Source organism: Rana temporaria, chromosome 5 (assembly GCF_905171775.1).
Source record: "Rana temporaria chromosome 5, aRanTem1.1, whole genome shotgun sequence".
Classification (NCBI taxonomy): Eukaryota; Metazoa; Chordata; class Amphibia; order Anura; family Ranidae; genus Rana; species Rana temporaria.
In genome coordinates this window covers 418,388,374-418,414,477 of record NC_053493.1, presented here as the reverse complement: position 1 = coordinate 418,414,477, position 26,104 = coordinate 418,388,374, and the positions used below count along the sequence as shown (strand labels likewise).

The 26,104-nt window shown below is 50.4% G+C and overlaps 1 protein-coding gene across 5 annotated transcripts in view; it reads left to right on the top strand.

Moving 5' to 3' along the window:
* Positions 1–26,104, top strand: part of ALS2CL (ALS2 C-terminal like) — a 203,337-nt gene that overhangs the window by 118,843 nt on the left and 58,390 nt on the right. For all 5 annotated transcript variants that reach the window (XM_040355211.1, XM_040355208.1, XM_040355206.1 and 2 more), the window contains 5 exons: positions 3,017–3,209; positions 5,132–5,197; positions 7,269–7,431; positions 11,408–11,536; positions 13,200–13,319. In XM_040355211.1, coding sequence (XP_040211145.1) covers positions 3,017–3,209; positions 5,132–5,197; positions 7,269–7,431; positions 11,408–11,536; positions 13,200–13,319 — 671 coding nt within the window. The remainder of the gene's footprint in view (positions 1–3,016; positions 3,210–5,131; positions 5,198–7,268; positions 7,432–11,407; positions 11,537–13,199; positions 13,320–26,104) is intronic.

Sequence of the window (26,104 nt, the reverse complement as noted above, 5' to 3'; positions counted from 1 at the left end):
CCTCTGTAGGGGACTGAGGAATGACAGCCCGCTATGCTGGGACTTGTAGTGCCCTCTGTAGGGGACTGAGGAATGACAGGCCGCTATGCTGGGACTTGTAGCGCCCTCTGTAGGGGACTGAGGAATGACAGCCCGCTATGCTGTGACTTGTAGTGCCCTCTGTAGGGGACTGAGGAATGATAGGCCGCTATGCTGGGACTTGTAGCGCCCTCTGTAGGGGACTGAGGAATGACAGGCTGCTATGCTGGGACTTGTAGTGCCCTCTGTAGGGGACTGAGGAATGACAGGAAGCTATGCTGGGACTTGTAGCGCCCTCTGTAGGGGACTGAGGAATGACAGGCCGCTATGCTGGGACTTGTAGTGCCCTCTGTGGGGGACTGAGGAATGACAGCCCGCTATGCTGGGACTTGTAGCGCCCTCTGTAGGGGACTGAGGAATGACAGCCCGCTATGCTGGGACTTGTAGCGCCCTCTGTGGGGGACTGGGGTATGACATGCCGCTATGCTGGGACTTGTAGTGCCCTCTGTAGGGGACTGAGGTATGACAGGCCGCTATGCTGGGACTTGTAGCGCCCTCTGTAGGGGACTGAGGAATGACAGGCCGCTATGCTGGGACTTGTAGCGCCCTCTGTAGGGGACTGAGGAATGACAGGCCGCTATGCTGGGACTTGTAGTGCCCTCTGTAGGGGACTGAGGAATGACATGCCGCTATGCTGGGACTTGTAGTGCCCTCTGTGGGGGACTGAGGAATGACAACCCTCTATGCTGGGACTTGTAGTGCCTTCTGTAGGGGACTGAGGAATGACAGGCCGCTATGCTGGGACTTGTAGTGCCCTCTGTGGGGGACTGAGGAATGACAGGTCACTATGCTGGGACTTGTAGTGCCCTCTGTAGGGGACTGAGGAATGACAGGCCGCTATGCTGGGACTTGTAGTGCCTTCTGTAGGGGACTGAGGAATGACAGGCCGCTATGCTGGGACTTGTAGTGCCCTCTGTGGGGGACTGAGGAATGACAGGCCGCTATGCTGGGACTTGTAGTGCCCTCTGTAGGGGACTGAGGAATGACAGCCCGCTATGCTGGGACTTGTAGTGCCCTCTGTAGGGGACTGAGGAATGACAGGCCGCTATGCTGGGACTTGTAGTGCCCTCTGTGGGGGACTGAGGAATGACAGGCCGCTATGCTGGGACTTGTAGTGCCCTCTGTAGGGGGACTGAGGAATGACAGCCCGCTATGCTGGGACTAGTAGCGCCCTCTGTAGGGGACTGAGGAATGACAGGCCACTATGCTGGGACTTGTAGTGCCCTCTGTAGGGGGCTGAGGAATGATAAGCCGCTATGCTGGGACTTGTAGCGCCCTCTGTGGGGGACTGAGGAATGACAGCCCGCTATGCTGGGACTTGTAGCGCTCTCTGTAGGGGACTGAGGAATGACAGGCCGCTATGCTGGGACTTGTAGTGCCCTCTGTAGGGGACTGAGGAATGACAGCCCGCTATGCTGGGACTTGTAGTGCCCTCTGTAGGGGACTGAGGAATGACAGCCCGCTATGCTGGGACTTGTAGTGCCCTCTGTAGGGGACTGAGGTATGACAAGCCGCTATGCTGGGACTTGTAGTGCCCTCTGTAGGGGACTGAGGAATGACATCCCGCTATGCTGGGACTTGTAGTGCCCTCTGTAGGGGACTGAGGTATGACAAGCCGCTATGCTGGGACTTGTAGTGCTCTCTGTAGGGGACTGAGGTATGACAAGCCGCTATGCTGGGACTTGTAGCGCCCTCTGTAGGGGACTGAGGAATGACAGGCCGCTATGCTGAGACTTGTAGTGCCCTCTGTAGAGGACTGAGGAATGACAGGCCGCTATGCTGAGACTTGTAGTGCCCTCTGTAGAGGACTGAGGAATGACAGCCCGCTATGCTGGGACTTGTAGCGCCCTCTGTAGGGGACTAAGGAATGACAGGCCGCTATGCTGGGACTTGTAGTGCCCTCTGTAGAGGACTGAGGAATGACAGGCCGCTATGCTGGGACTTGTAGCGCCCTCTGTAGGGGACTGAGGAATGACAGGCCGCTATGCTGGGACTTGTAGTGCCCTCTGTAGAGGACTGAGGAATGACAGGCCGCTATGCTGGGACTTGTAGCGCCTTCTGTAGGGGACTGAGGAATGACAGGCCGCTATGCTGGGACTTGTAGCGCCCTCTGTAGGGGACTGAGGAATGACAGGCCGCTATGCTGGGACTTGTAGTGCCCTCTGTAGAGGACTGAGGAATGACAGGCCGCTATGCTGGGACTTGTAGCGCCTTCTGTAGGGGACTGAGGAATGACAGCCCGCTATGCTGGGACTTGTAGTGCCCTCTGTAGGGGACTGAGGAATGACAGGCCGCTATGCTGGGACTTGTAGTGCCCTCTGTAGAGGACTGAGGAATGACAGGCCGCTATGCTGGGACTTGTAGTGCCCTCTGTAGGGGGCTGAGGAATGACAGGAAGCTATGCTGGAACTTGTAGTGCCCTCTATGGGGAACAGAGGATTTCTCCATCCCCCACAGTCTAGGGTACTACAATTCCCAGCATAGCAGGCTGCCATATGCCAGTCCTGGCACTACAAATACCTGCATTGCACTGCCATCAGTTCCCCAGACCCCCACCCCCCCCCCCCCCCCCCCCAGACAGCATGAGGAGACCACAGCAGCAGCCTGCTCGCTGCCTGGCTGCCATTCATCGCGCCCTTCCCTACTCTCCCCTTACAAGATCAGTGACCGCCAGGCGTGTCCCCCTCCACAGTCTGGGCAGCATGTCCCTCTGCCAGGCTGGTGCCCTGTTACCCCTCTGAAAAATGCTACCCAAGACAAACGCCTTGTTTGCCTTGGCAAAAGACACGCCCCCTGACTGGAGGTGAGGACATTCTGTGGCGGACAGCACCAGATTGAAGGTCAATATTGCAGTAAAAGTTTATTTCTTTTTTATTGTTGGGGTGATGTTTTGTTTTTTAATGGTCCCTTATTACCGTCATTCCCTTGTCTATTCCAGAGACACATCATGATCTTCCCAGCAAGGATTACTCCAAGGCGCTGAAGGTCTTGAATGACAAATTTCACAAAGTCTGGGACCTGACGGCCGGATGTTTCCAAACACTAAAAAACAATTATGACCTCTTGGCGGTGGATGTCCAGGACATTTACCTCACGACGGAGGAGAGCCAGTTCATCCGGGTCTACACCGAGTGAGTGTTCCACGAATGCCCATCCCGCTAATTCTACTTCTGGGTGGGGAGGAGCCGTGCTTCCCAACCCGGTCCTCAAGTACTCCCCAACAGGCCATGTTTGCAGGTTTTCCTTCATTTTGCACACAGTGGTGGTGCGTCCATAAAGGGCGCATTTTTCTAGGTAAATGTATTGGTAAGAGCCAGTTCACACAGGCAGGGCAGGATTTAGAGTGGTGGGGGCCCCTGGGCTTAATAATCGAAGGGGCCCCCTGGATCAGAGAAGCGGGGGGGATGGGTTACCGCTGACCGATCTCAGTTGTTGAGGGGGGTGGGGGTTGCAGGATCCGCCAACCGACCCATCGAAGTTGTTGAGTGGGTGCGCCGACCGATCTTACTTATTGAGCGGGGGGGGGAGCGATGGACGCTCTTCTTACCTCTTCCCAGGGCCGCCTTCAGTCATTTTCTGGGCCCCTTACACAGCTGCAGTGAAGGGGCCCCCAGGTGCCAAGGATTATATCCATCTGCCGAAGTTGTTGAGCGGGGGGGTGCCGGGGTTGCCGCAAAATTGCGGGAGTGGGTTACCGCGATTGCCGCAAAATTGTGGGAGGGGATTGCCACGAACGGGGTATTGCCGCGACTTCAGCGCGACTTACAACGCGACTTGAAGTCGCCTCCAGAAGGGGAAACTCCACGCCAAATTTTAAATAAAAAAACGGCATGGGTTCCCCCTCCTAGAGCATACCAGGGCCTTAGGTCTGGTATGAATTTCGAAGGGGAAACCCCCTATGCGAAAAAACGGCGTGGGGGTCCCCCCCAAAATCCATACCAGACCCTTATCTGAGCATGCAGACCGGGCCTGTCAGCAAAGGGGGTGGGGACGAGCGAGCGCCCCCCCCCTCCTGAGCCGTACCAGGCGGCATGCCCTCAACATGGGGGGGTGGGTGCTTTGGGGCAGGGGGGCGCCCCCACCCCAAAGCACCTGGTCCCCATGTTGACGGGGACAAGGGCCTCTTCCCGACAACCCTGGATGTTGGTTGTCGGGGTCTGCGGGCGGGGGGGGGCTTATCGGAATCTGGGAGCCCCCTTTAATAAGGGGGCCCCCAGATCCAGGCCCCCCACCCTATGTGAATGAGTATGGGGGTACATCGTACCCCTACCCATTCACCTGGTGGAAGTAAAATTTCAATAAAAACACACTACACAAGTTTTTAAAGCATATTATTAGGCAGCTCCGGGGGTCTTCTTCTGACTCCAGGGGTCTTCTTCTGACTTCGGGGGTCTTCTTCCGACTTCTCCCTTCTGCCGGGCACCACCGCTGTCTTCTTACAGCTCTTTTACCAGCGGGGGCCCGGTCTTCTCCCTTCTTCCGACTTCTGGGGGTCTTCTTCGGACTTAGGGGGGTCTTCCGACTTCTCCGCTCTCTTCTCCCGTTCTCCAGTCCTTTCTCCCTTCTGCCGGGCACCACCGCTGTCTTCTTTCAGCTCTTTTACCAGCGGGGGCCCCCGCTGGCAAAAGAGCTGTAAGAAGACAGCGGTGGTGCCCGGCAGAAGGGAGAAGTCGGAAGAAGACCCCCGGAGCTGCCTAATAAATTACTTTAAAAACACTTCAGATGTCATGGCGGACCTTTAGTGTGATGGGAGACCTCTGATGTGACAACATTTTTGTTAAGGTGGTAGTGTGCATTGTCCCAGGCTCAGGTTTCCCAATGGTAAGTAATATGTTTTATTTTTTTTACTCAGTGGTGGGGGGGGGGGTTGGGGGTTAGCCTTGAGATATTGCGCACTTTTAAAGGGTGCTGTGACTCTAAAAAAGTTGATAAATGCTGCTCTAGATGTCAGATGTAAAATGACACATTCCCCCAGTGCCTGATTACCAAACCAATTACTATTTTCTTTTTGTTTTTTAGTAACCTGTTTGGTTCTTTTTTGTGTTTTTTTTAGATATTTTGTAGCCGTTACAAGTTATGTGGTGATCAAAGGGTTTGAGAAATCAGCAAAGCAGGGAAGGTAAGCCTGTGATTCGAAGGTGTTATTAATTCTAGCTGGCATTTATTTTGACCCACTTTTGGGTGGTCTCTATAACTCTGTCTGTCTATATCGTTCTACATCTTTCTATATCTGTCTATATCTGTCTATATCTTTCTATATCTGTCTATATCTGTCTATATCTTTCTATATCTGTCTATATCTGTCTATATCTATCTGTATCTTTCTATATCTATCTGTCTATATCTGTCTATAACCCTGTCTGTCTATATCTGTCTATAACTTTCTATATCTGTCTATATCTATCTGTCTATATCTTTCTGTATCTATCTGTCTATATCTGTCTATATCTATCTGTCTATATCTTTCTGTATCTATCTGTCTATATCTGTCTATATCTGTCTATATCTATCTGTCTATATATATCTGTCTATATCTGTCTATATCTATCTGTCTATATCTGTCTATATCTTTTTGTCTATATCTGTCTATAGCTGTCTATATCTTTCTGTATCTATCTGTCTATATCTTTCTATATCCGTCTATATCTGTCTATAACTTTCTATATCCGTCTATATCTGTCTATATCCGTCTATATCTGTCTATATCTTTCTATATCTATCTGTCTATATCTTTCTATATCTGTCTATATCTATCTGTCTATATCTTTCTATATCTTTCTATATCTGTCTATATCTGTCTATATCTTTCTATATCTGTCTATATCTTTCTATATCTGTCTATATCTTTCTATATCTTTCTATATCTTTCTATATCTGTCTATATCTTTCTATATCTTTCTATATCTTTCTATATCTGTCTATATCTGTCTATATCTTTCTATATCTATCTGTCTATATCTTTCTATATCTGTCTATATCTGTCTATATCTTTCTATATCTGTCTATATCTTTCTATATCTTTCTATATCTTTCTATATCTGTCTATATCTTTCTATATCTGTCTATATCTTTCTATATCTGTCTATATCTTTCTATATCTTTCTATATCTGTCTATATCTTTCTATATCTTTCTATATCTGTCTATATCTTTCTATATCTTTCTATATCTGTCTATATCTGTCTATATCTTTCTATAGCTATCTTTCTATATCTGTCTATATCTTTCTGAATCTTTCTATATCTGTCTATATCTTTCTATATCTTTCTATATCTGTCTATATCTATCTGTCTATATCTTTCTATATCTTTCTATATCTGTCTATATCTTTCTATATCTATCTGTCTATATCTGTCTATTAGGTGGATTCAAGTAGCCCGCCGCATCTTTGCGGCGGCGTAGCGTATCGTATTTACACTACGCCGCCGTAAGTTAGCTAGGCAAGTGCTGTATTCACAAAGTACTTGCCTGCTAAGTTACGGCGGCGTAGCGTGAATAGGCCGGCGTAAGCGCACCGATATCAAATGAGGATGTGGGGGGCGTGTTTTATGTAGATTAACTGCGACCCGAAGTGATTGACGTTTTTTACGAACGGCGCATGCGCCGTCCGTGTACATATCCCAGTGTGCATTGCGGCAAAGTACGCTGCAAGGACGTATTAGTTTCGACGTGGACGTAAATTACGTCCAGCCCTACTCACGGACGACTTGCGCAAGCAACGTAAAATTTTCAAATTTCGACGCGGGAACGGCGGCCATACTTAACATTACTAGTCCAGCTATTTGATGGAATAACTTTACGCCTGAAAATGCCTTACGTAAACGAGGTATCTTTACTGCGACGGGCGCACGTACGTTCGTGGATATGCGTATCTAGTGATTTACATATCCTACGCCAAGCGCAATGGAAGCGCCACCTAGCGGCCAGCCTAAATATGGCACAAGCCGTCGTATCTTAGATAGGTTTAAGTGTATCTCAGTTTGAGAATACACTTAAACTTAGGATGGCGTAGATTCCGAGTTAGGTTGGCGTATCTACTGATACGCCGGCCTAACTCTATCTGAATCCAGCTATATATCTTTCTATATCTGTCTATATCTGTCTATATCCTTCTATATCTTTCTATATCTGTCTATATCTGTCTATATCTTTCTATATCTGTCTATATCTGTCTATATCTGTCTCCTGCAGCAGTCACTGGAAGGCAAATACAAAGGCCATGACGCAGATCATTAGGGAAAGCTCGGAGCCCCCCATCCACATGCTGCTCCTGAGGGTCCTAACTGAGCCATTCCGCCGACACATCCAGCAATACTGCTTCCAGCTCACCAAGCTGAACGAAAATCTTCAGAAGGTAATCGGCGTATTTATGGTCTGGGGCCGCCCCGTGTCACCAGTCCTGCTGACACCATCCACTGTTCTACTGACACCATCCACTGCTCTACTGACACCATCCACTGCTCTACTGACACCATCCACTGCCCTACTGACACCATCCACTGCTCTACTGACACCGTCCACTGCCCTACTGACACCGTCCACTGCCCTACTGACACCATCCACTGCCCTACTGACACCATCCACTGCCCTACTGACACAGTCCACTGCCCTACTGACACCATCCACTGCTCTACTGACACCATCCACTGTCCTATTGACACCATCCACTGTCCTACTGACACCATCCACTGCCCTACTGACACAGTCCACTGCCCTACTGACACCATCCTCTGCTCTACTGACAGCGTCCACTGCTCTACTGACAACATCCACTGCTCTACTGACACAGTCCACTGCCCTACTGACACCATCCACTGCTCTACTGACACAGTCCACTGCCCTACTGACACCATCCACTGCTCTACTGACACAGTCCACTGCCCTACTGACACCATCCACTGCTCTACTGACACCATCCACTGCTCTACTGACACCGTCCACTGCTCTACTGACACCGTCCACTGCTCTACTGACACAGTCCACTGCCCTACTGACATCGTCCACTGCCCTACTGACACCGTCCACTGCCCTACTGACACCTATGAGTGGGAGTAAACCATGCCTCATCTTTGGTGTCATTGGGAGGAGGGGGGAGGGGGAAGAATCATGGCCAAATGTTGAAATATTGACCCAAGTGCCGGATAAAAGCAAGTGAAGGGCCTCATCTGGCCCAGGGCCGCTGTTTGGAGACCACTGGTCCATACTATGAGCCCTGTGTGTATTTATAAGAACAGAAGGTAATATATAAGCAAGTTATATTACTTTCATGTACGCCTTCTGGATACGGGGGCAGGGACTCTTTAGTAGTGTTGAGCAGAATATGCCATATTCGATTTCGCGATATATCTCGAATATATATTCGAATATTCGAGATATATTCGCTAAATTCGAATATTCGTGATATTTTATCGAAATGAAATTATTGCGATTTTTCGCTATTGCGAATGCGAAAATAATTGCGATTTTTTGATAACTGCGGTAGGAGCACTCTGATTGGCTCAGAATATTCGTGATATTTTATCGAAATATCGCAACATGCGAATGCGATATTTATTGCGCAATTTCGAGAAATGCTGGAGGAGCGCTCTGATTGGCTCAGAATATTCGTGATATTTTATCGAAATATCGCAACATGCGAATGCGATATTTATTGCGCAATTTCGACAAATGCTGTAGGAGCACTCTGATTGGCTCAGAATATTCGTGATATTTTACAATACAAAATAATTGCGAATATTCGGCAAATGCGGAAGGAGCACTCTGATTGGCTCAGAATATTCTTGATATTTTACAATACAAAATAATTGCGAATATTCGGCAAATGCAGAAGGAGCACTCTGATTGGCTCAGAATATTCTTGATATTTTACAATACAAAATAATTGCGAATATTCGGCAAATGCAGAAGGAGCACTCTGATTGGCTCAGAATATTCTTGATATTTTACAATAGAAAATAAAAAGTGTTTTGCATTGGTGGTGATTCTTTACTCTATCCATCTGTCACAGCCGTTTGTCAATCAAACACCTTAAAGATTGAACACGTTCATGCTGCATGCTTTGGACTTTTTTTCACTTCACATATCAAAGACATTTTTATGAAAGATTATTTTTCTATTATTGGGACTATATTTCTTTATATATTTGTTTCACTGTGTATTTCACAAGTTATTTGCGCTTGCTTATTTTATAATTTGCCCACATGTCTTGTCACTAGACATATTTTTTATTCTTGTAGAGCGACTCCATTTTCTGTCTTGTATTAATTTATGTTGTATAACATTTTTGAGTTGCTGCTGTATTCTCCCCTTTTTTAAGGTATGCGCAATTTTTTCCTTCTTACAAAAAATAATAATATCAAACATACAAATATTCATAACATACACATACACAAAGCCCCCCCCTTTTGCATCAGAGACAATCAGAGTTCTCCTACCACAGTTATCGAAAATTCGCAATTATTTTCGCATTCGCAATAGCGAAAAATCGCAATATTTTTTTTTTCAATTTGGCAACATAAAAGGATCGCCTCAGCTTAGCTACTCTGCCCAGGGTCTCTAATCATACCAGCAATGCTTTTAGACGTCGATAGGATGTGATCTGTTTTAAAAATCAAATTGAAAAAATGCGAATATTCGGAATTGCGAATATTCACCGCGAAATTCGAAATATAGCGCGATTTCTCGAATATGCTATATTCGAGCCGAATATTCGCAATGCGAATATTCGTGAGCAACACTACTCTTTAGATACATACAGTGCCTTGAAAAAGTATTCATACCCCATTTGGAATTATCCACATGTTGTCATGTTACAACCAGAAATGTAAATGTATTTTATTGGGATTTTATGTGAGAGACACAAAGTGAAGTGGAAGGAAAATGATAAATGATACAAATATGTGAAAAGTGTGGGGGACACCTAATTAGTAAATTAGGTGTGTAATGTAATCTCAGTATAAATACAGCTGTTCTGTGAAGCCCTCAGAGGTTTGTTAGAGAACCTTAGTGAACAAACAGCATCATGAAGGCCAAGGAACACACCAGACGGGTCAGGGATAAAGTTGTGGAGAAGTATAAAGCAGGGTTAGGTTATAAAAGAATCTCCCAAGCTTTGAAGATCTCACAGAGCTTCTGTTCAATCCATCATCGGGAAATGGAAAGAGTATGGCACAACTGCAAACCTACCAAGACATGGCCGTCCACCTAAACTGACCGGGCCAGGCAAGGAGAGCATTCTTCAGAGAAGCAGCCAAGAGGCCCATGGTAACTCTGGAGGAGCTGCAGAGATCCACAGCTCAGGGGGGGAGAATCTGTCCACAGGACAACTATTAGTGGTCTCTCCACAGGACAACTATTAGTGGTCTCTCCACAAATCTGCCCTTTATGGAAGAGTGACAAGAAGAAAGACATTGGAGAAAGAAAGACATAAGAAGTCCTGATTGCAGTTTGTGAGAAGCCATGTGGGGGAGGGGACACAGCAAACATGTGGGGGAAGGGGCTCTGGTCACATGACACCAAAATTCAACTTTTTGGCGGAAAACTAACACTGCACATCACCCTGAACACACCATCCCCCCTGTGAAACATGGTGGTGGCAGCATCATGTGGTGGGGATGCTTTTCTTCAGCAGGGACAGGGAAGCTGGTCAGAGTTGATGGGAAGATGGATGAAGACAAATACAGGACAATCCTAGAAGAAAACCTGTTAGAGTCTGCAAAAGACTTGAGACCGGGGGGGTTCACCTTCCAGCAGGACAACGACCCTAAAGTACAGCCAGAGCTACAATGGAATGGTTTAGATCAAAGCATATTCATGTGTTAGAATGGCCCAGTCACAGTCCAGACCTAAATCCCATCGAGAATCTGTGGCAAGACATGAAAATTGCTGATCACAGATGCTCTCCATCCAATCTGACAGAACCTGAGATATTTTACAAAGAAGAAGAATGGGCAGAAATGTCCCTCTCTAGATGTGCAAAGCTGGTAGAGACATCCCCAAAAAGACTTGTAGAGAAAGGGGGTTCTACAAAGTATTGACTCCGGGGGGCGCCATACAAATGCCCCTCCCCCCCACACTTTTCACAGATTTATTTGTATCATTTTCCTTCCACTTCACAATTATGTGACACTTTGTGTCTCTCACATAAAATCCCAATAAAATACATTTATGTTTTTGGATGTAACGTGACAACATGTGGAAGATTTCAAGGGGTATGAATACTTTTTCCAGGCTCTGTATACTGGGAATGCCACCGATGTCTCGTTCACATGAAGTGGCCTATTTTTCATTTCAGGGATCAGAATTGATAGATGATGATTTTGTTTCTCCAGGATGCCGGTGTGGCCCCTCTGAGGAAAGCTCTGGAGGTGTATGTGAGCCTCCAGTCCTACATCACTCAGAGTCTGGAAGAGGCTTCGCTGACCAGGAACCTGTGGACCACATTGTCCAAGAAACTGACGGTACGTCACGTGGGATGTCACGTGTCACAATACAGCTTCTCTGTCATCTGATCCCCCCGCTTCTCTTCCTCTTCTCCTTCATCTTCCTTTCTTCTCCATTACTCTCCTCCATTTTCTTCATCTTCCTTTGTTCTCCTCTCCATTACTCTCCTCCATTTTCAATTTCTTCATCTTCCTACCAATCTCCTCTCCTTTCTCTTCTCTCTTTACCTCTCCTTTCTCTTCTCCTCTCCTTTCTCTTCTCCTCTCTTTTCCTCTCCTGTCTCTTCTCCTCTCTTTTTTCTGCATTACTCTCCCTTCACCTCCCATCTTCTATTCTGTCCATCCTCTCCTCTCTTTTCTCTTTTCCTCTCCTTTCTTCTCTGTTCTCCTCTCCCCTCCTCTTTGCATCCTCTACTCTCTTTAACTCTCATTTGTCCTCTCTTTTCTCCGCTTTTCTCTTCTCCTCTTTGCATCCTATTTTCTCTTTTCCTCTCATTTCCTCTCCTTTCTTATCTCCTCTATTTTGTTCTCTTCTCTTTTCTACTCACCTATTTGCATCCTCTCCACTTTTCCTCTCCTTTCTTTTCCTCTTCTTTCACCTCTCCTCTTTTCTTCTCTTTTCATCCTCTTCTCTATTTTTCCCTCCTCTGTTATCTTCTCCTCTCATTTCTCCACTGCTCTCTTCTCCTCTCCTCTCTTTTCCTCTCTTCTCTCTTTTCCTCTCTTCTCTCTTTTCCTCTCTTCTCTCTTTTCCTCTCCTTTCTTCTCTTTTCGACTCTCCTCTGCATCCTCTCCTCTCTTTGACTCTCCTTTGTCCTTTCTTTTCTCCTATTTTCCTCTCCTTTCTCTCTTTTCCACTTATTTTCCCTCTGCTTTTTTCTCTATTCTTTTCTCCTCTCCTCCTTCCATCCTCTCTTCTCTTTTCCTCTCCTTTCTCCTCTTTTTTTCCCTCTCCGTTCTTATCTCCTCTATTTTCTTCTTTTCTCTCCTCACCTATTTGCATCCTCTCCACATTTCCTCTCCTCTCACCTCTCCTCCTTTCATCTCTCCTCTCTTTTCCTCTACTTTCTCCTCTTCTCTCTTTTTCTCTTCTTTCTCATCTCCTCTCTTTTCTTCTCCTTTTACCTCTCCTCTTTTCTTCTCTCCTCTGCTCTCCTCTTTTCATCCTCTCTCTTCTTTTGTTCTCCCTCTTTTTCTCTCCTCCGTTATCCTCCCCTCTATTTTCCTATCCTTTTTTCTCTTTTCTCCTCTCCTCTCATCTTTTCATCCTCTTCTTTTCCCCCTCTCTCCTTTCCCCCTCATTTCTTCTCCCCTCTTTTTCTCTTCTTTCTCCTCTCCTCCCCTTTTGTTTCTCCTATATTTTTTTTCACCTTTACTCTCTTTTCGTCTCCTTTCTCCTCTTTTCTTCTCTCCTCTCTTTTCCGGTCCTTTCCTCACCTCTCTTTAATTCTCCTCTCTCCTCTCGCCTCTCTTTTCTACTCTCCTCTCTTCTCCCCTTACCAACAATGAATTATTCATCAGCGAATGATCTTTAGACATGCTTGTATGTCAATAGACATCTATACAGGGAATCGCATACAAGTGTCATTGGGAGAGAAGGTTCGGCCTCCACAGGGGGGGGGGAGGGTAATAGAAGTCGCACCTTCCCGTATGACCCGTGTGATTGGATGTTGTCTTGCAGGCCGCTCTGTGCACACCGGAACGCCGACTACAAGAAGACAGTCGCAGTGTCCCGGTAACTGTCACCTCCAGCCGATACGACCGAGTCCTCCTCTTCAGCGACTACCTCGTCTTCCTGCAGGTACGTCCGCTAATAGAAACTTCAAAGGGTTAAGAAAGAAGCAGCCGTCTAAGGGGGTGTCATGGTGTCAGGGGGAGTTCAAGGGGATCCCCTCTTTCCCTGGGGTGACTCTGGAGGCCGCATTACCCCCCGGGGTGTATACAACGTGTATATACAGTACTGTGCAAACATTTTAGGCAGGTGTAAAAAAAAAGTGTAAATGAAGAAATAGAAGTGTTAATAGTTTATTTTTCTCAATGACCAAAATGGAAAATAAATGAACAGAAGAGAAATCCAAATCCAATCAATATTTGTGTTTAGTATCATTTTAATGACAAAGTTATTGCCAAATCAATAGGAGAAATGTTGGCCAATCCTGGACAGTCGTCTTGTAGGACCTCCTAAAGTTATAAATATTTTACATATTCAAACATCCCCTTAAAAGCGGAACTAAACCCCCCCAATATACTCCCCTCCACCTTCCAACGATGCAGCGGTTACATCCCTCAGCTGCTGCCGTCTTCTCGGCTGTTGTCATCTTCTCGGCTGCCGCCGTCTTCTCCTCGGTTGCCGACGTCGTCTTCTCGGCTGCCGACGTCGTCTTCTCGGCTGCCGCCGTCGCCTTCTCGGCTGCCGCCCCGTCGTCTCCTCGGCTGCCGCCGTCGTCTCCTCGGCTGCCGCCGTCGTCTCCTCGGCTGCCGCCGTCTTCTCCTCCGATACTGTCGTCTGCTCCTCGGCTGCTGTCGTCTTCCCCTCAGCTGCTTTCCTCTTCTCCTCGGGTGCTGTCATCTTCCCCTCAGCTGTTGTCCTCTTCTCCTCCGGTGCTGTCGTCTTCTTGGCTGCTGTCATCTTCTCCTCAGGTGCCGCCATCGTCTTCTCAGGTGCCACCGTCGTGTCCTCAGCTGCCACCGTCTTCTCCTCCGATGCTGTCGTCTTCTCGGCTGCTGTCATCTTCTCCCTGGCCGCTGTCGTCTTCTCAGCTGCTGTCGTCTTCTCCTTGGCCGCTGTCGTCTTCTCCTTGGGCCGCTGTCGTCTTCTCCTCGGGCCGCTGTCATCTTCTCCTCGGCCGCTGTCGCCTTCTCCTTGGCTGCTGCCGTCTTCTCTGTGGCTGCTGTCATCTCCTCGGCCGATGTCGCCTTCTCCTCGGCCGATGTCGCCTTCTCCTTGGCTGCTGCCATCTTCTCCCTGGCCGCTGTCGTCTTCTCCTCAGCCGCTGTCGTCTTCTCCTCGGCCGCTGTCGTCTTCTCCTCGGCCGCTGTCGTCTTCTCCTCAGCCACTGCCGCCTTCTCCTCGCCCGCTGCCACCTTCTCCTCGCCCGCTGCCGCCTTCTCCTCGGGTTCACGGTTTCGCCATCTTGATTGACCGCTGTCGGACTGACATCATCCCGCATGTGTGCCCAGGGGTCAGTCATTCCTGCACAGCTGAACTGTTCCCGGAATGCATGCTGAGCTGCGCATGCGCTCTGTGTACAGCTGGTGGAAAGCCGTCAGCAGGCAGGTAAGTTTGTATTATTGCAGAAGACATAATAGGATGGGCGGCTCCAATGCAATAAAAAGCCACCGGCTCCGGCAGCTCAGGCAGCAGCAAAAGTTGGGTTTAGTTCCACTTTAAGACTTTCCACAAGCAACACAAAAGCCTTTCACGCCTGTCATTCTGAAACACCTTATCAGCTCAACTGTGACCCAGAATATGAGGAGGAGGCCAATCGTGTCTACAGAATACACAACAAGACATTCCAAGGACGGCCCTGGATGGGGAACAACAACAATTTGTTCTAATGACACATTTCTACAAAAAGTCCTTCCGGCGAGTTAACCTGTTTATTATATAAAGAACATAACATTAGCCTATAAGCCAAGTCTTCTCCTCGGCTGCTGCAGTCTTCTCCTCGGCTGCTGCTGCCCTCTTCTCCTCGGCTGCCCTCTTCTCCTCGGCTGCTGCCCTCTTCTCCTCGGCTGCTGCCCTCTTCTCCTCCGGTGCTGTCGTCTTCTCCTCGGCTGCTCTCATTTTCTCCTCGGCTGCTGCCGTCTTCTCGGCTGTTGTCATCTTCTCCTCGGCTGCCGCCGTCTTCTCCTTGGCTGCTGCCCTCTTCTCCTCCGGTGCTGTCGTCTTCTCCTCGGCTGCTGTCATCTTCTCCTCGGGTGCCACCGTCTTCTCCTCGGGTGCCGCCGTCTCCTCCTCGGCTGCCGCCGTCTTCTCCTTGGCTGCCGCCGCCTTCTCCTCGGCTGCTGTCATCTTCTCGGTTGCTGTTATCTTCTCCTCTGGTGCTGTCGTCTTCGCCTCGGCAGCTGTCGTCTTCTCCTCGGCCGCTGTTGTCTTCTCTTCGGCCGCTGACGTCTTTTCCTCGGCCGCTGTTGTCTTCTCTTCGGCCGCTGACGTCTTTTCCTTGGCTGCTGTCGTCTTCTCCTCGGCTGCTGTCGTCTACTCCCTGGCTGCTGTCGTCTTCTCCTCGGCCGCTGTTGTCTGCTCCAGCCGAGGAGAAGAGGGCAGCAGCCGAGGAGAAGAGGGCAGCAGCCGAGGAGAAGAGGGCAGCAGCTGAGGAGAAGAGGGCTGCAGCCGAGGAGAAGAGGACAGCAGCAGCTGAGGAGAAGACGGCAGCAGCAGAGGAGAAGACTTGGCTTATATGCTAATGTTATGTCGTCTTCTCCTCAGCCGCTGTTGTCCTCTCCTCGGCCGCTGTCGTCTTCTCCCTGGCCGCTGTCATCTTCTCAGCCGCTGTCGTCTTCTCCTTGGCCACTGTCATCTTCTCCTCGGCCGCTGTCATCTTCTCCCTGGTCGCTGTCATCTTCTCAGCCGCTGTCGTCTTCTCCTCGGCCGCTGTTGTCTTCTCCTTGGCCGCTGTTGTCTTCTCCTTGGCCGCTGTTGTCTTCTCCTCAGCCGCTGTTGTCTTCTCTTTGGCCGCTGTTGTCTTCTCCTTGGCCACTGTTGTCTTCTCCTCGGCCGCTGTTGTCTTCTCCTTGGCCGCTGTTGTCTTCTCCTTGGCCGCTGTCGTCTTCTCCTCAGCCGCTGTTGTCTTCTCCTCAGCCACTGTTGTCTTCTCCCTGGCCACTGTTGTCTTCTCCCTGGCAGCTGTCATCTTCTCCTCGGCCCCTGTTGTCTTCTCCTCGGCCGCTGTTGTCTTCTCCCTGGCAGCTGTCATCTTCTCCTCGGCCCCTGTTGTCTTCTCTTCGGCCGCTGACGTCTTTTCCTCGGCCGCTGTCGTCTTCTCCTCGGCTGCTGTTGTCTTCTCCAGCCGAGGAGAAGAGGGCAGCAGCCGAGGAGAAAAGGGCAGCAGCCGAGGAGAAGAGGGCAGCAGCTGAGGAGAAGAGGGCTGCAGCCGAGGAGAAGAGGACAGCAGCAGCTGAGGAGAAGACGGCAGCAGCAGAGGAGAAGACTTGGCTTATATGCTAATGTTATGTCGTCTTCTCCTCAGCCGCTGTCGTCTTCTCCTCAGCCGCTGTTGTCCTCTCCTCGGCCGATGTCGTCTTCTCCCTGCCCGCTGTCATCTTCTCAGCCGCTGTCGTCTTCTCCTTGGCCGCTGTCGTCTTCTCCTCGGCCGCTGTCATCTTCTCCCTGGTCGCTGTCATCTTCTCAGCCGCTGTTGTCTTCTCCTCGGCCGCTGTTGTCTTCTCCTCGGCCGCTGTTGTCTTCTCCTCGGCCGCTGTCGTCTTCTCCTCGGCCGCTGTCGTCTTCTCCTTGGCCGCTGTTGTCTTCTCCTCGGCCACTGTCGTCTTCTCCTCGGCCACTGTCGTCTTCTCCTCGGCCGCTGTCGTCTTCTCCTCGGCCGCTGTTGTCTTCTCCTCGGCCGCTGTCGTCTTCTCCCTGGCCGCTGTCATCTTCTCAGCCGCTGTCGTCTTCTCCTCGGCCGCTGTCGTCTTTTCCTCAGCCGCTGTCGTCTTCTCCTCGGCCGCTGTCATCTTCTCAGCCGCTGTCGTCTTCTCCTCGGCCGCTGTTGTCTTCTCCTCGGCCGATGTTGTCTTCTCCTCGGCCGATGTTGTCTTCTCCTCGGCCTCTGTTGTCTTCTCCTCGGCCGCTGTTGTCTTCTCCTCGGCCGCTGTTGTCTTCTCCTCGGCCGCTGTTGTCTTCTCCTCGGCCGCTGTTGTCTTCTCCTCGGCCGCTGTTGTCTTCTCCTTGGCCGCTGTTGTCTTCTCCTCGGCCGCTGTCATCTTCTCCTCGGCCGCTGTTGTCTTCTCCTCGGCCGCTGTTGTCTTCTCCTTGGCCGCTGTCGTCTTCTCCCTGGCCGCTGTCGTCTTCTCAGCCGATGTCGTCTTCTCAGCCGCTGCCGCCTTTTCCTCGGTCGCTCTCGTCTTCTCCTCGGCTGCTGTCGTCTTCTCCTCTGGTTCGCGGTTTCGCCATCTTGATTGACCGCTGTCGGAATGACATCATCCCGCATGTGTGCCCAGGGGTCAGTCATTCCTGCACAGCTGAACTGTTCCCGGAATGCATGCTGAGCTGCGCATGCGCTCTGTGTACAGCTGGTGGAAAGCTGTCAGCAGGCAGGTAAGTTTGTATTATTGCAGAAGACATAATAGGATGGGCGGCTCCAATGCAATAAAAAGCCACCGGCTCCGGCAGCTCAGGCAGCTCACAAAAGTTGGGTTTAGTTCCACTTTAAGAATTTCCACAAGCAACACACAGACAATTCCAAAAGCCTTTCACGTCTGTCATTCTGAAACACCTTATCAGCTCAACTGTGACCCAGAATATGAGGAGGAGGCCAATCGTGTCTACAGAATACACAACGAGACATTCCAAGGACGGCCCTGGACGGGGAACAACAACAATTTGCTCAAAATTTCTACAAAAAGTCCTTCCAGCCAGTTATCCTGTTTATTATATGAAGAACATAACATGCAGTTGCGGCTGGTGCTCAACATTTTTAGGGGGCACAAACAAAAAAAAATAATAATTGCAGCCTCACTGTGCCCATCAAACGCAGTCACTGTGCCCCTCAATTGTCACCACTGTGCCATGCCATCAAACGCAGCCACTGTGGCATCAATTGTCACCACTGTGCCATGCCATCAAACGCAGCCACTGTGCCATTAATTGTCACCACTGTGCCATGCCATCAAATGCAGCCACTGTGCCATCAATTGTCACCACTGTGCCATGCCATCAAACACAGCCACTGTGCCATGCCATCAAGCGCAGCCACTGTGCCATCAATTGTCACCACTGTGCCATGCCATCAAATGCAGCCACTGTGCCATCAATTGTCACCACTGTGCCATGCCATCAAACACAGCCACTGTGCCATGCCATCAAACGCAGCCACTGTGCCATCAACTGTCACCACTGTGCCATGCCATCAAACGCAGCCACTGTGCCATCAATTATCACCACTGTGCCATGCCATCAAATGCAGTCACTATGCCATCAATTGTCACCACTGTGCCATGCCATCAAATGCAGCCACTGTGCCATCAATTATCACCACTGTGCCATGCCATCAAATGCAGTCACTATGCCATCAATTCGCACCACTGTGCCATGCCATCAAACGCAGCCACTGTGCCATGCCATCAAACGCAGCCACTGTGCCCCTCAATTGTCACCACTGTGCCCTTTAATTGTCACCACTGTGCCCATTGTTGCCACTGTGCATGCCACTGTGCTCATTGTCACCACTGTGCCCTTTGTCACCACTGTGCCCATTGTTGCCACTGTGCATGTCACTGTGCCCTTTAATTGATGCCACTGTGCCCTTTGTCGCCACTGTGTCTTGTAAAATGCACTTACCTTTCTGCTTCAACGTCCCTCAATGTCCTCTCCCGCCCTCGATGACGCTTCAACCAATCAGATTACTGATAACCAGAATCGGTGAACCTGATTGGCTGAGACGGCCGTCAGTCTTATCCAAGGAATGCACCTCCCCGTGCGTTCCGAGGATAGGACATCCGGGAGCTGAGGGCTGTACTTGGAAAGCCGCTGGCTCTGATAGGCACTTCCGCACAGCCAACCAGCTGCCGTTATTCAGGTGGTCGGCGCCCTATGTCCGGCCACCTGAATAGACCAGCGGCAGCTGGCAACAATAACATAGATTCATGCAATGCATGAATGTGTGTTATTTGTGAGAGCCAGAGGGGGCGGCGCTCCAGAACGACATTTTTAAAGTCTTAAAAGGCCAGTTTTTTTTTTATGACTACAAGAGGGGGGGGGGGGGGAGGGCAGCGCCCCGGCGCCCCCTATGGACGGGCCGCCACTGTAACATGAGCAAATAAGGGCCTAATATTGTGATTTGATCAGTAAAATATTTACTTGTCTGTATTATCTATCTGCTGCAATTGCTGTACATAGACGGGGCTCACCCAGGTTGGTAATTGACAGAAAATTGTCACAATGTAGCAGAAATGTATTCCTTTCCTCAGTAGGAACACAAAAATGTTTCATGCGGGGTAACAAAATTGCCAACGTAATGTAATAAAAACCGTTATACTAGTCTGCCAAGATCCTGCATTAGGGATTGTATACAGGGGCGTACCTACAGGGGTCACAGGGGGCGCAATTGCAACCCTCGCCATATGAATGGACAAAGTCAGTGATCGGTACAGATCGCTGACTATTTATTCAGACAAGGAAGGGGCCAGTAAATGACACATTTATCAACCCCTTCCCCGCTGTCCATACTGACACATCCCCCGCAGCAGCCGGTGGGATAGGGGACGAGGGGGGGGGGGGCAGAAGAGCACACAGGGGAAAAAAGAAACACAGGGCTCACTGGTTGGGTAGCCAAGTGTGTACAGGGGGGTCTATGCGGCCCCCCTGTATACCTGGATAGGGGGATCAGTGGGGGCAGCTGCATGCCTGCTTCCTCGTGCAGCTGCTGAATGCCTGCTTCCTCCTGCAGCTGCTGAATGCCTGCTTCCTCCTGCAGCTGCTGAATGCCTGCTTCCTCCTGCAGCTGCTAAATGCCTGCTTCCTTCTGCAGCTGCTGAATGCCTGCTTCCTCCTGCAGCTTCTGAATGCCTAAATCCTCCTGCAGCTTCTGAATGCCTGCTTCCTCCTGCAGCTGCTGAATGCCTGCTTCCTCCTGAAGCTGCTGAATGCCTGCTTCCTCCTGCAGCTGCTGAATGCCTGCTTCCTCCTGCAGCTGCTGAATGCCTGCTTCCTCCTGCAGCTGCTAAATGCCTGCTTCCTCCTGCAGCTGCTAAATGCCTGCTTCCTTCTGCAGCTGCTGAATGCCTGCTTCCTCCTGCAGCTTCTGAATGCCTAAATCCTCCTGCAGCTTCTGAATGCCTGCTTCCTCCTGCAGCTGCTGAATGCCTGCTTCCTCCTGAAGCTGCTGAATGCCTGCTTCCTCCTGCAGCTGCTAAATGCCTGCTTCCTCCTGCAGCTGCTAAATGCCTGCTTCCTTCTGCAGCTGCTGAATGCCTGCTTCCTCCTGCAGCTTCTGAATGCCTAAATCCTCCTGCAGCTTCTGAATGCCTGCTTCCTCCTGCAGCTGCTGAATGCCTGCTTCCTCCTGCAGCTGCTGAATGCCTGCTTCCTCCTGCAGCTTCTGAATGCCTAAATCCTCCTGCAGCTTCCGAATGCCTGCTTCCTCCTGCAGCAGCTGGATGCCTGCTTCCTCCTGCAGCTGCTGAATGCCTGCTTCCTCCTGCAGCTGCTGAATGCCTGCTTCCACCTGCAGCTGCTAAATGCCTGCTTCCTCTTGCAGCTGCTGAATGCCTGCTTCCTCCTGCAGCTTCTGAATGCCTAAATCCTCCTGCAGCTTCTGAATGCCTGCTTCCTCCTGCAGCTGCTGAATGCCTGCTTCCTCCTGCAGCTGCTGAATGCCTGCTTCCTCCTGCAGCTTCTGAATGCCTAAATCCTCCTGCAGCTTCCGAATGCCTGCTTCCTCCTGCAGCAGCTGGATGCCTGCTTCCTCCTGCAGCTGCTGAATGCCTGCTTCCTCCTGCAGCTGCTGAATGCCTGCTTCCACCTGCAGCTGCTAAATGCCTGCTTCCTCTTGCAGCTGCTGAATGCCTGCTTCCTCCTGCAGCTGCTGAGTGCCTGCTTCCTCCTGCAGCTGCTGAATGCCTGCTTCCACCTGCAGCTGCTGAATGCCTGCTTCCACCTGCAGCTGCTGAATGCCTGCTTCCACCTGCAGTTGCTGAATGCCTGCTTCCTTCTGCAGCTGCTGAATGCCTGCTTCCTCCTGCAGCTTCTAAATGCCTGCTTCCTTCTGCAGCTGCTGGATGTCTGCTTCCTCCTGCAGCTGCTGAATGCCTGCTTCCTCCTGCAGCTGCTGAAAGCCTGCTTCCTTCTGCAGCTGATGAATGCCTGCTTCCTCCTGCAGCTGCTGAATGCCTGCTTCCTCCTGCAGCTGCTGAAAGCCTGCTTCCTTCTTCAGCTGCTGAATGCCTGCTTCCTCCTGCAGCTGCTGAATGCCTGATTCCTCCTGCGGCTGCTGAATGCCTGCTTCCTTCTGAAGCTGCTGAATGCCTGCTTCCTCCTGCAGCTGCTGAATGCCTGCTTCCTCCCGCAGCTGCTGAATGCCTGCTTCCTCCTGCAGCTGCAGAATGCCTGCTTCCTCCTGCAGCTGCTGAATGCCTGCTTCCTCCTGCAGCTGCTGAATGCCTGCTTCTTCCCGCAGCTGCTGAATGCCTGCTTCCTCCCGCAGCTGCTTAATGTCTGCTTCCTCCTGCAGCTGCTGAATGCCTGCTTCCTTCTGCAGCTGCTAAATGCATGCTTCCTTCTGCAGCTGCTAAATGCCTAAATCCTCCTGCAGCTTCTGAATGCCTAAATCCTCCTGCAGCTTCCGAATGCCTGCTTCCTCCTGCAGCAGCTGGATGCCTGCTTCCTCCTGCAGCTGCTGAATGCCTGCTTCCTCCTGCAGCTGCTGAATGCCTGCTTCCACCTGCAGCTGCTAAATGCCTGCTTCCTCTTGCAGCTGCTGAATGCCTGCTTCCTCCTGCAGCTGCTGAGTGCCTGCTTCCTCCTGCAGCTGCTGAATGCCTGCTTCCACCTGCAGCTGCTGAATGCCTGCTTCCACCTGCAGCTGCTGAATGCCTGCTTCCACCTGCAGCTGCTGAATGCCTGCTTCCTTCTGCAGCTGCTGAATGCCTGCTTCCTCCTGCAGCTTCTAAATGCCTGCTTCCTTCTGCAGCTGCTGAATGCCTGCTTCCTCCTGCAGCTGCTGAAAGCCTGCTTCCTTCTGCAGCTGATGAATGCCTGCTTCCTCCTGCAGCTGCTGAATGCCTGCTTCCTCCTGCAGCTGCTGAAAGCCTGCTTCCTTCTTCAGCTGCTGAATGCCTGCTTCCTCCTGCAGCTGCTGAATGCCTGATTCCTCCTGCGGCTGCTGAATGCCTGCTTCCTTCTGAAGCTGCTGAATGCCTGCTTCCTCCTGCAGCTGCTGAATGCCTGCTTCCTCCCGCAGCTGCTGAATGCCTGCTTCCTCCTGCAGCTGCAGAATGCCTGCTTCCTCCTGCAGCTGCTGAATGCCTGCTTCCTCCTGCAGCTGCTGAATGCCTGCTTCTTCCCGCAGCTGCTGAATGCCTGCTTCCTCCCGCAGCTGCTTAATGTCTGCTTCCTCCTGCAGCTGCTGAATGCCTGCTTCCTTCTGCAGCTGCTAAATGCATGCTTCCTTCTGCAGCTGCTAAATGCCTGCTTCCTTCTGTAGCTGCTGAATGCCTGCTTCCTCCTGCAGCTACTAAAAGCCTGCTTCCTCCTGCAGCTGCTGAATGCCAGCTTCCTCCTGCAGCTGCTGAATGCCTGCTTCCTCCTGCAGCTGCTGAATGCCTGCTTCCTCGTGCAGCTGCTGAATGCCTGCTTACTCGTGCAGCTGCTGAATGCCTGCTTCCACCCGCAGCTGCTTAATGTCTGCTTCCTCCTGCAGCTGCTGAATGCCTGCTTCCTTCTGCAGCTGCTAAATGCCTGCTTCCTTCTGCAGCTGCTAAATGCCTGCTTCCTTCTGCAGCTGCTGAATGCCTGCTTCCTCCTGCAGCTGCTGAATGCCTGCTTCCTCCTGCAGCTGCTGAATGCCTGCTTCCTCCTGCAGCTGCTGAATGCCTGCTTCCTCCTGCTGCTGCTGCTGAATGCCTGCTTCCTCCTGCAGCTGCTGAATGCCTGCTTCCTCCCGCAGCTGCTTAATGTCTGCTTCCTCCTGCAGCTGCTGAATGCCTGCTTCCTCCTGCAGCTGCTGAATGCCTGCTTCCTTCTGCAGCTGCTGAATGCCTGCTTCCTCCTGCAGCTGCTGAATGCCTGCCGATTCCGGTGAACCTGATTGGCTGAGACGCCTGTCAGTGTTAAACAGGGAACGCACACCCCCTGCGTCCCCTGGCTAACTATTTGGAAGCCGATTACAGCCCTCAGGCTCTGATAGACACGTCCAAACAGCCAACCAGCTGTCATTATTCAGATGGCCAGCGCTCACCAGGGGGGCGGCCATCTGAATAGTGGGCGGCAGCGGCGACAATACATAGATTCATGCAATGCATGATTCTATGTATTGTATTCAGTGGCGGTGCGGGAGAGAGGGGGCGGCGCTCCTGCGCCCTCTATGGACGCACCGCCTCTGCTGGGAACATATTTTGTTACATCCTAAGTATAGGTGTTCGTACAGTTCAACCTATCCTTTAATGTAATCGGGGCATTTACACTGGCCATTGGGACTCCCAACCACCCAACTGGTGCCACCTCTGGATAATGCCAGGGCTGCTGATAGGGGGGGACCACCAGCCCTCCTGTAGGGGGCCCTAGCACACAGAGGGGCCCGGACAGCAGGAGGATCGGTGAAGAACAATTCCCTCCATGTCTCTCACCCAGGTTTCTCCCCCTCTCGTCAGGTAGGCTGCATGGGGCCCCATGATTCCTAACAGCGGCCATGGATAATGCTAATGCACATGGGGTGATTAGGGTGTGCCCAGGCACACCCAGCACACCCTGTGTGCACGCCTATGGAAAGACCCCAGCCGGAGTCGGGGGGGGGGGGGGGGGGGGCCTTCATGGATTCTTGCACCGGAGCCCTGAAGGTTCTAGTTACACCACTGATTGTATAATGCATGCAGCACACACTGCTCCGCAGCCGCGCTGAGGGGGGAGTCATTGATCAGGAGGGATCATGTAAAACTCAAGGAAACTAAAGACACCGAAAAATCCCGGAGTGTACAAACCGTAGAAAACAAGACGGAAAACCCCTTTATGCACTTACTGTAAAGTTACCGCATTGTGTACAAAAGACAACAAACACCTTTCTAACGATTCTGAGAAGAACATTATTTCCAGAAATCGGAGCCGCGTGCAAATTCCTGAGCCGTCCCCGGGGGTGGGGTGTGAAAGACGGCCGCTGGCCCTGTAACTCTATATACTTAAAGCGGTATTACACCCAAAAAGCAAAATATTTATTATATTACAGCTTACCAATTCTTATGCCGCGTACACACGATCGTTTTTCGGCATGAAAAAAACGTTGTTTTTTCCAACTTCATCATTAACCACTTGTCCACCGCGCCTATTCTGGCACTTCTCTCCTTCATGTAAAAATCAAAATTTTTTTGCTAGAAAATGATCCAGAACCCCAAACATTATATATATATATATTTTAGCAGACAACCTAGGGAATAAAATGGCGGTCATTGCAACTTTTTTTTCCTCGCACGGTATTTGCGCAATCATTTTTCAAACGCCTTTTTTTGGGGGGGAAAAAAAACGGTTTCATGAATTAAAAAATAACAAAACAGTAAAGTTAGCCCAATTTTTTTGTACAATGTGAAAGATGATGTTACGCCGAGTAAATAGATACCTAACATGTCACGCTTTAAAATTGCGCACACTCATGGAATGGCGCCAAACCTCGGTACTTAAAAATCTCCGTAGGCGACGCTTACATTTTTTTTACAGGTTACAATTTTTGAGTTAGAGGAGGTCTAGCGCTAGAATTGTTGCACGCGCTCTAACGCACGCGGCGACACCTCACATGTGGGGTTTGAACGGCGTTTACATATGTGGGCGGGACTTGCATGCGCGTTCGCTTCTGCGCGCGAGATAACGGGGACAGGGGCGTTTTGAAAAAAAAAACATTTTTAATTTTATTTTTATTTTACTTAATTTTTATTTATTTTTTTATCAATTTTATTCCTATTACAAGGAATGTAAACATCCCTTGTAATAGGAATGTGTGTGACAGGTCCTCTTTATGGAGAGAGGCGGGGTCAATAAGACCTCACATCTCTCCTCCAGGCTTACAAGCATGAAATCGGTGAAAAAAAAAATTCACAGATCACATGCCGACAGCCGCGATTGCGGCTTTGTTTATTTCCGGGTACCGGGCGTGACGTCATAACGTCGCGCCCGGGCCTCCGACGGTCATAGAGATGACTGGTGACCATCTGGTCCCCAGTCCTCTCTATGCTTTCCAGCAGCGCCGGCCGATTCGTTCTCCGGGCCCCCGATGGCACGGGAGATCCCGGAGAAGCACCGGATGGCGGTGGGAGGGGGGGCGTCCCCTCCCGCTGCCTCTAAGAACGATCAAGCGGCGGAACCGCCGCTTTGATCATTCTTATCGTGCGCAGAATCGGCGGCTAAAGACGGCGATATCTGAATGATGCCTCTAGCTGCCCCATCATTCACATATCACCGCACAAAGTGGAGGTTTAGGTGGACGGCCGTGTCTTGGTAGGTCTGCGGTTGTGCCATACTCTTTCCATTTTCCGATGATGGATTGAACAGAAGCTCCGTGAGATCTTCAAAGCTTGGGAGAACAAAGATCTGAGGGCTTCACAGAACAGCTGTATTTATACTGAGATTACATGACACACAGGTGGACTCTAATAATCAGATTTTCATTTGTAAAAAAAATGTGAAAACCATTTATCATTTTCCTTCCACTTCACAATTATGTGACA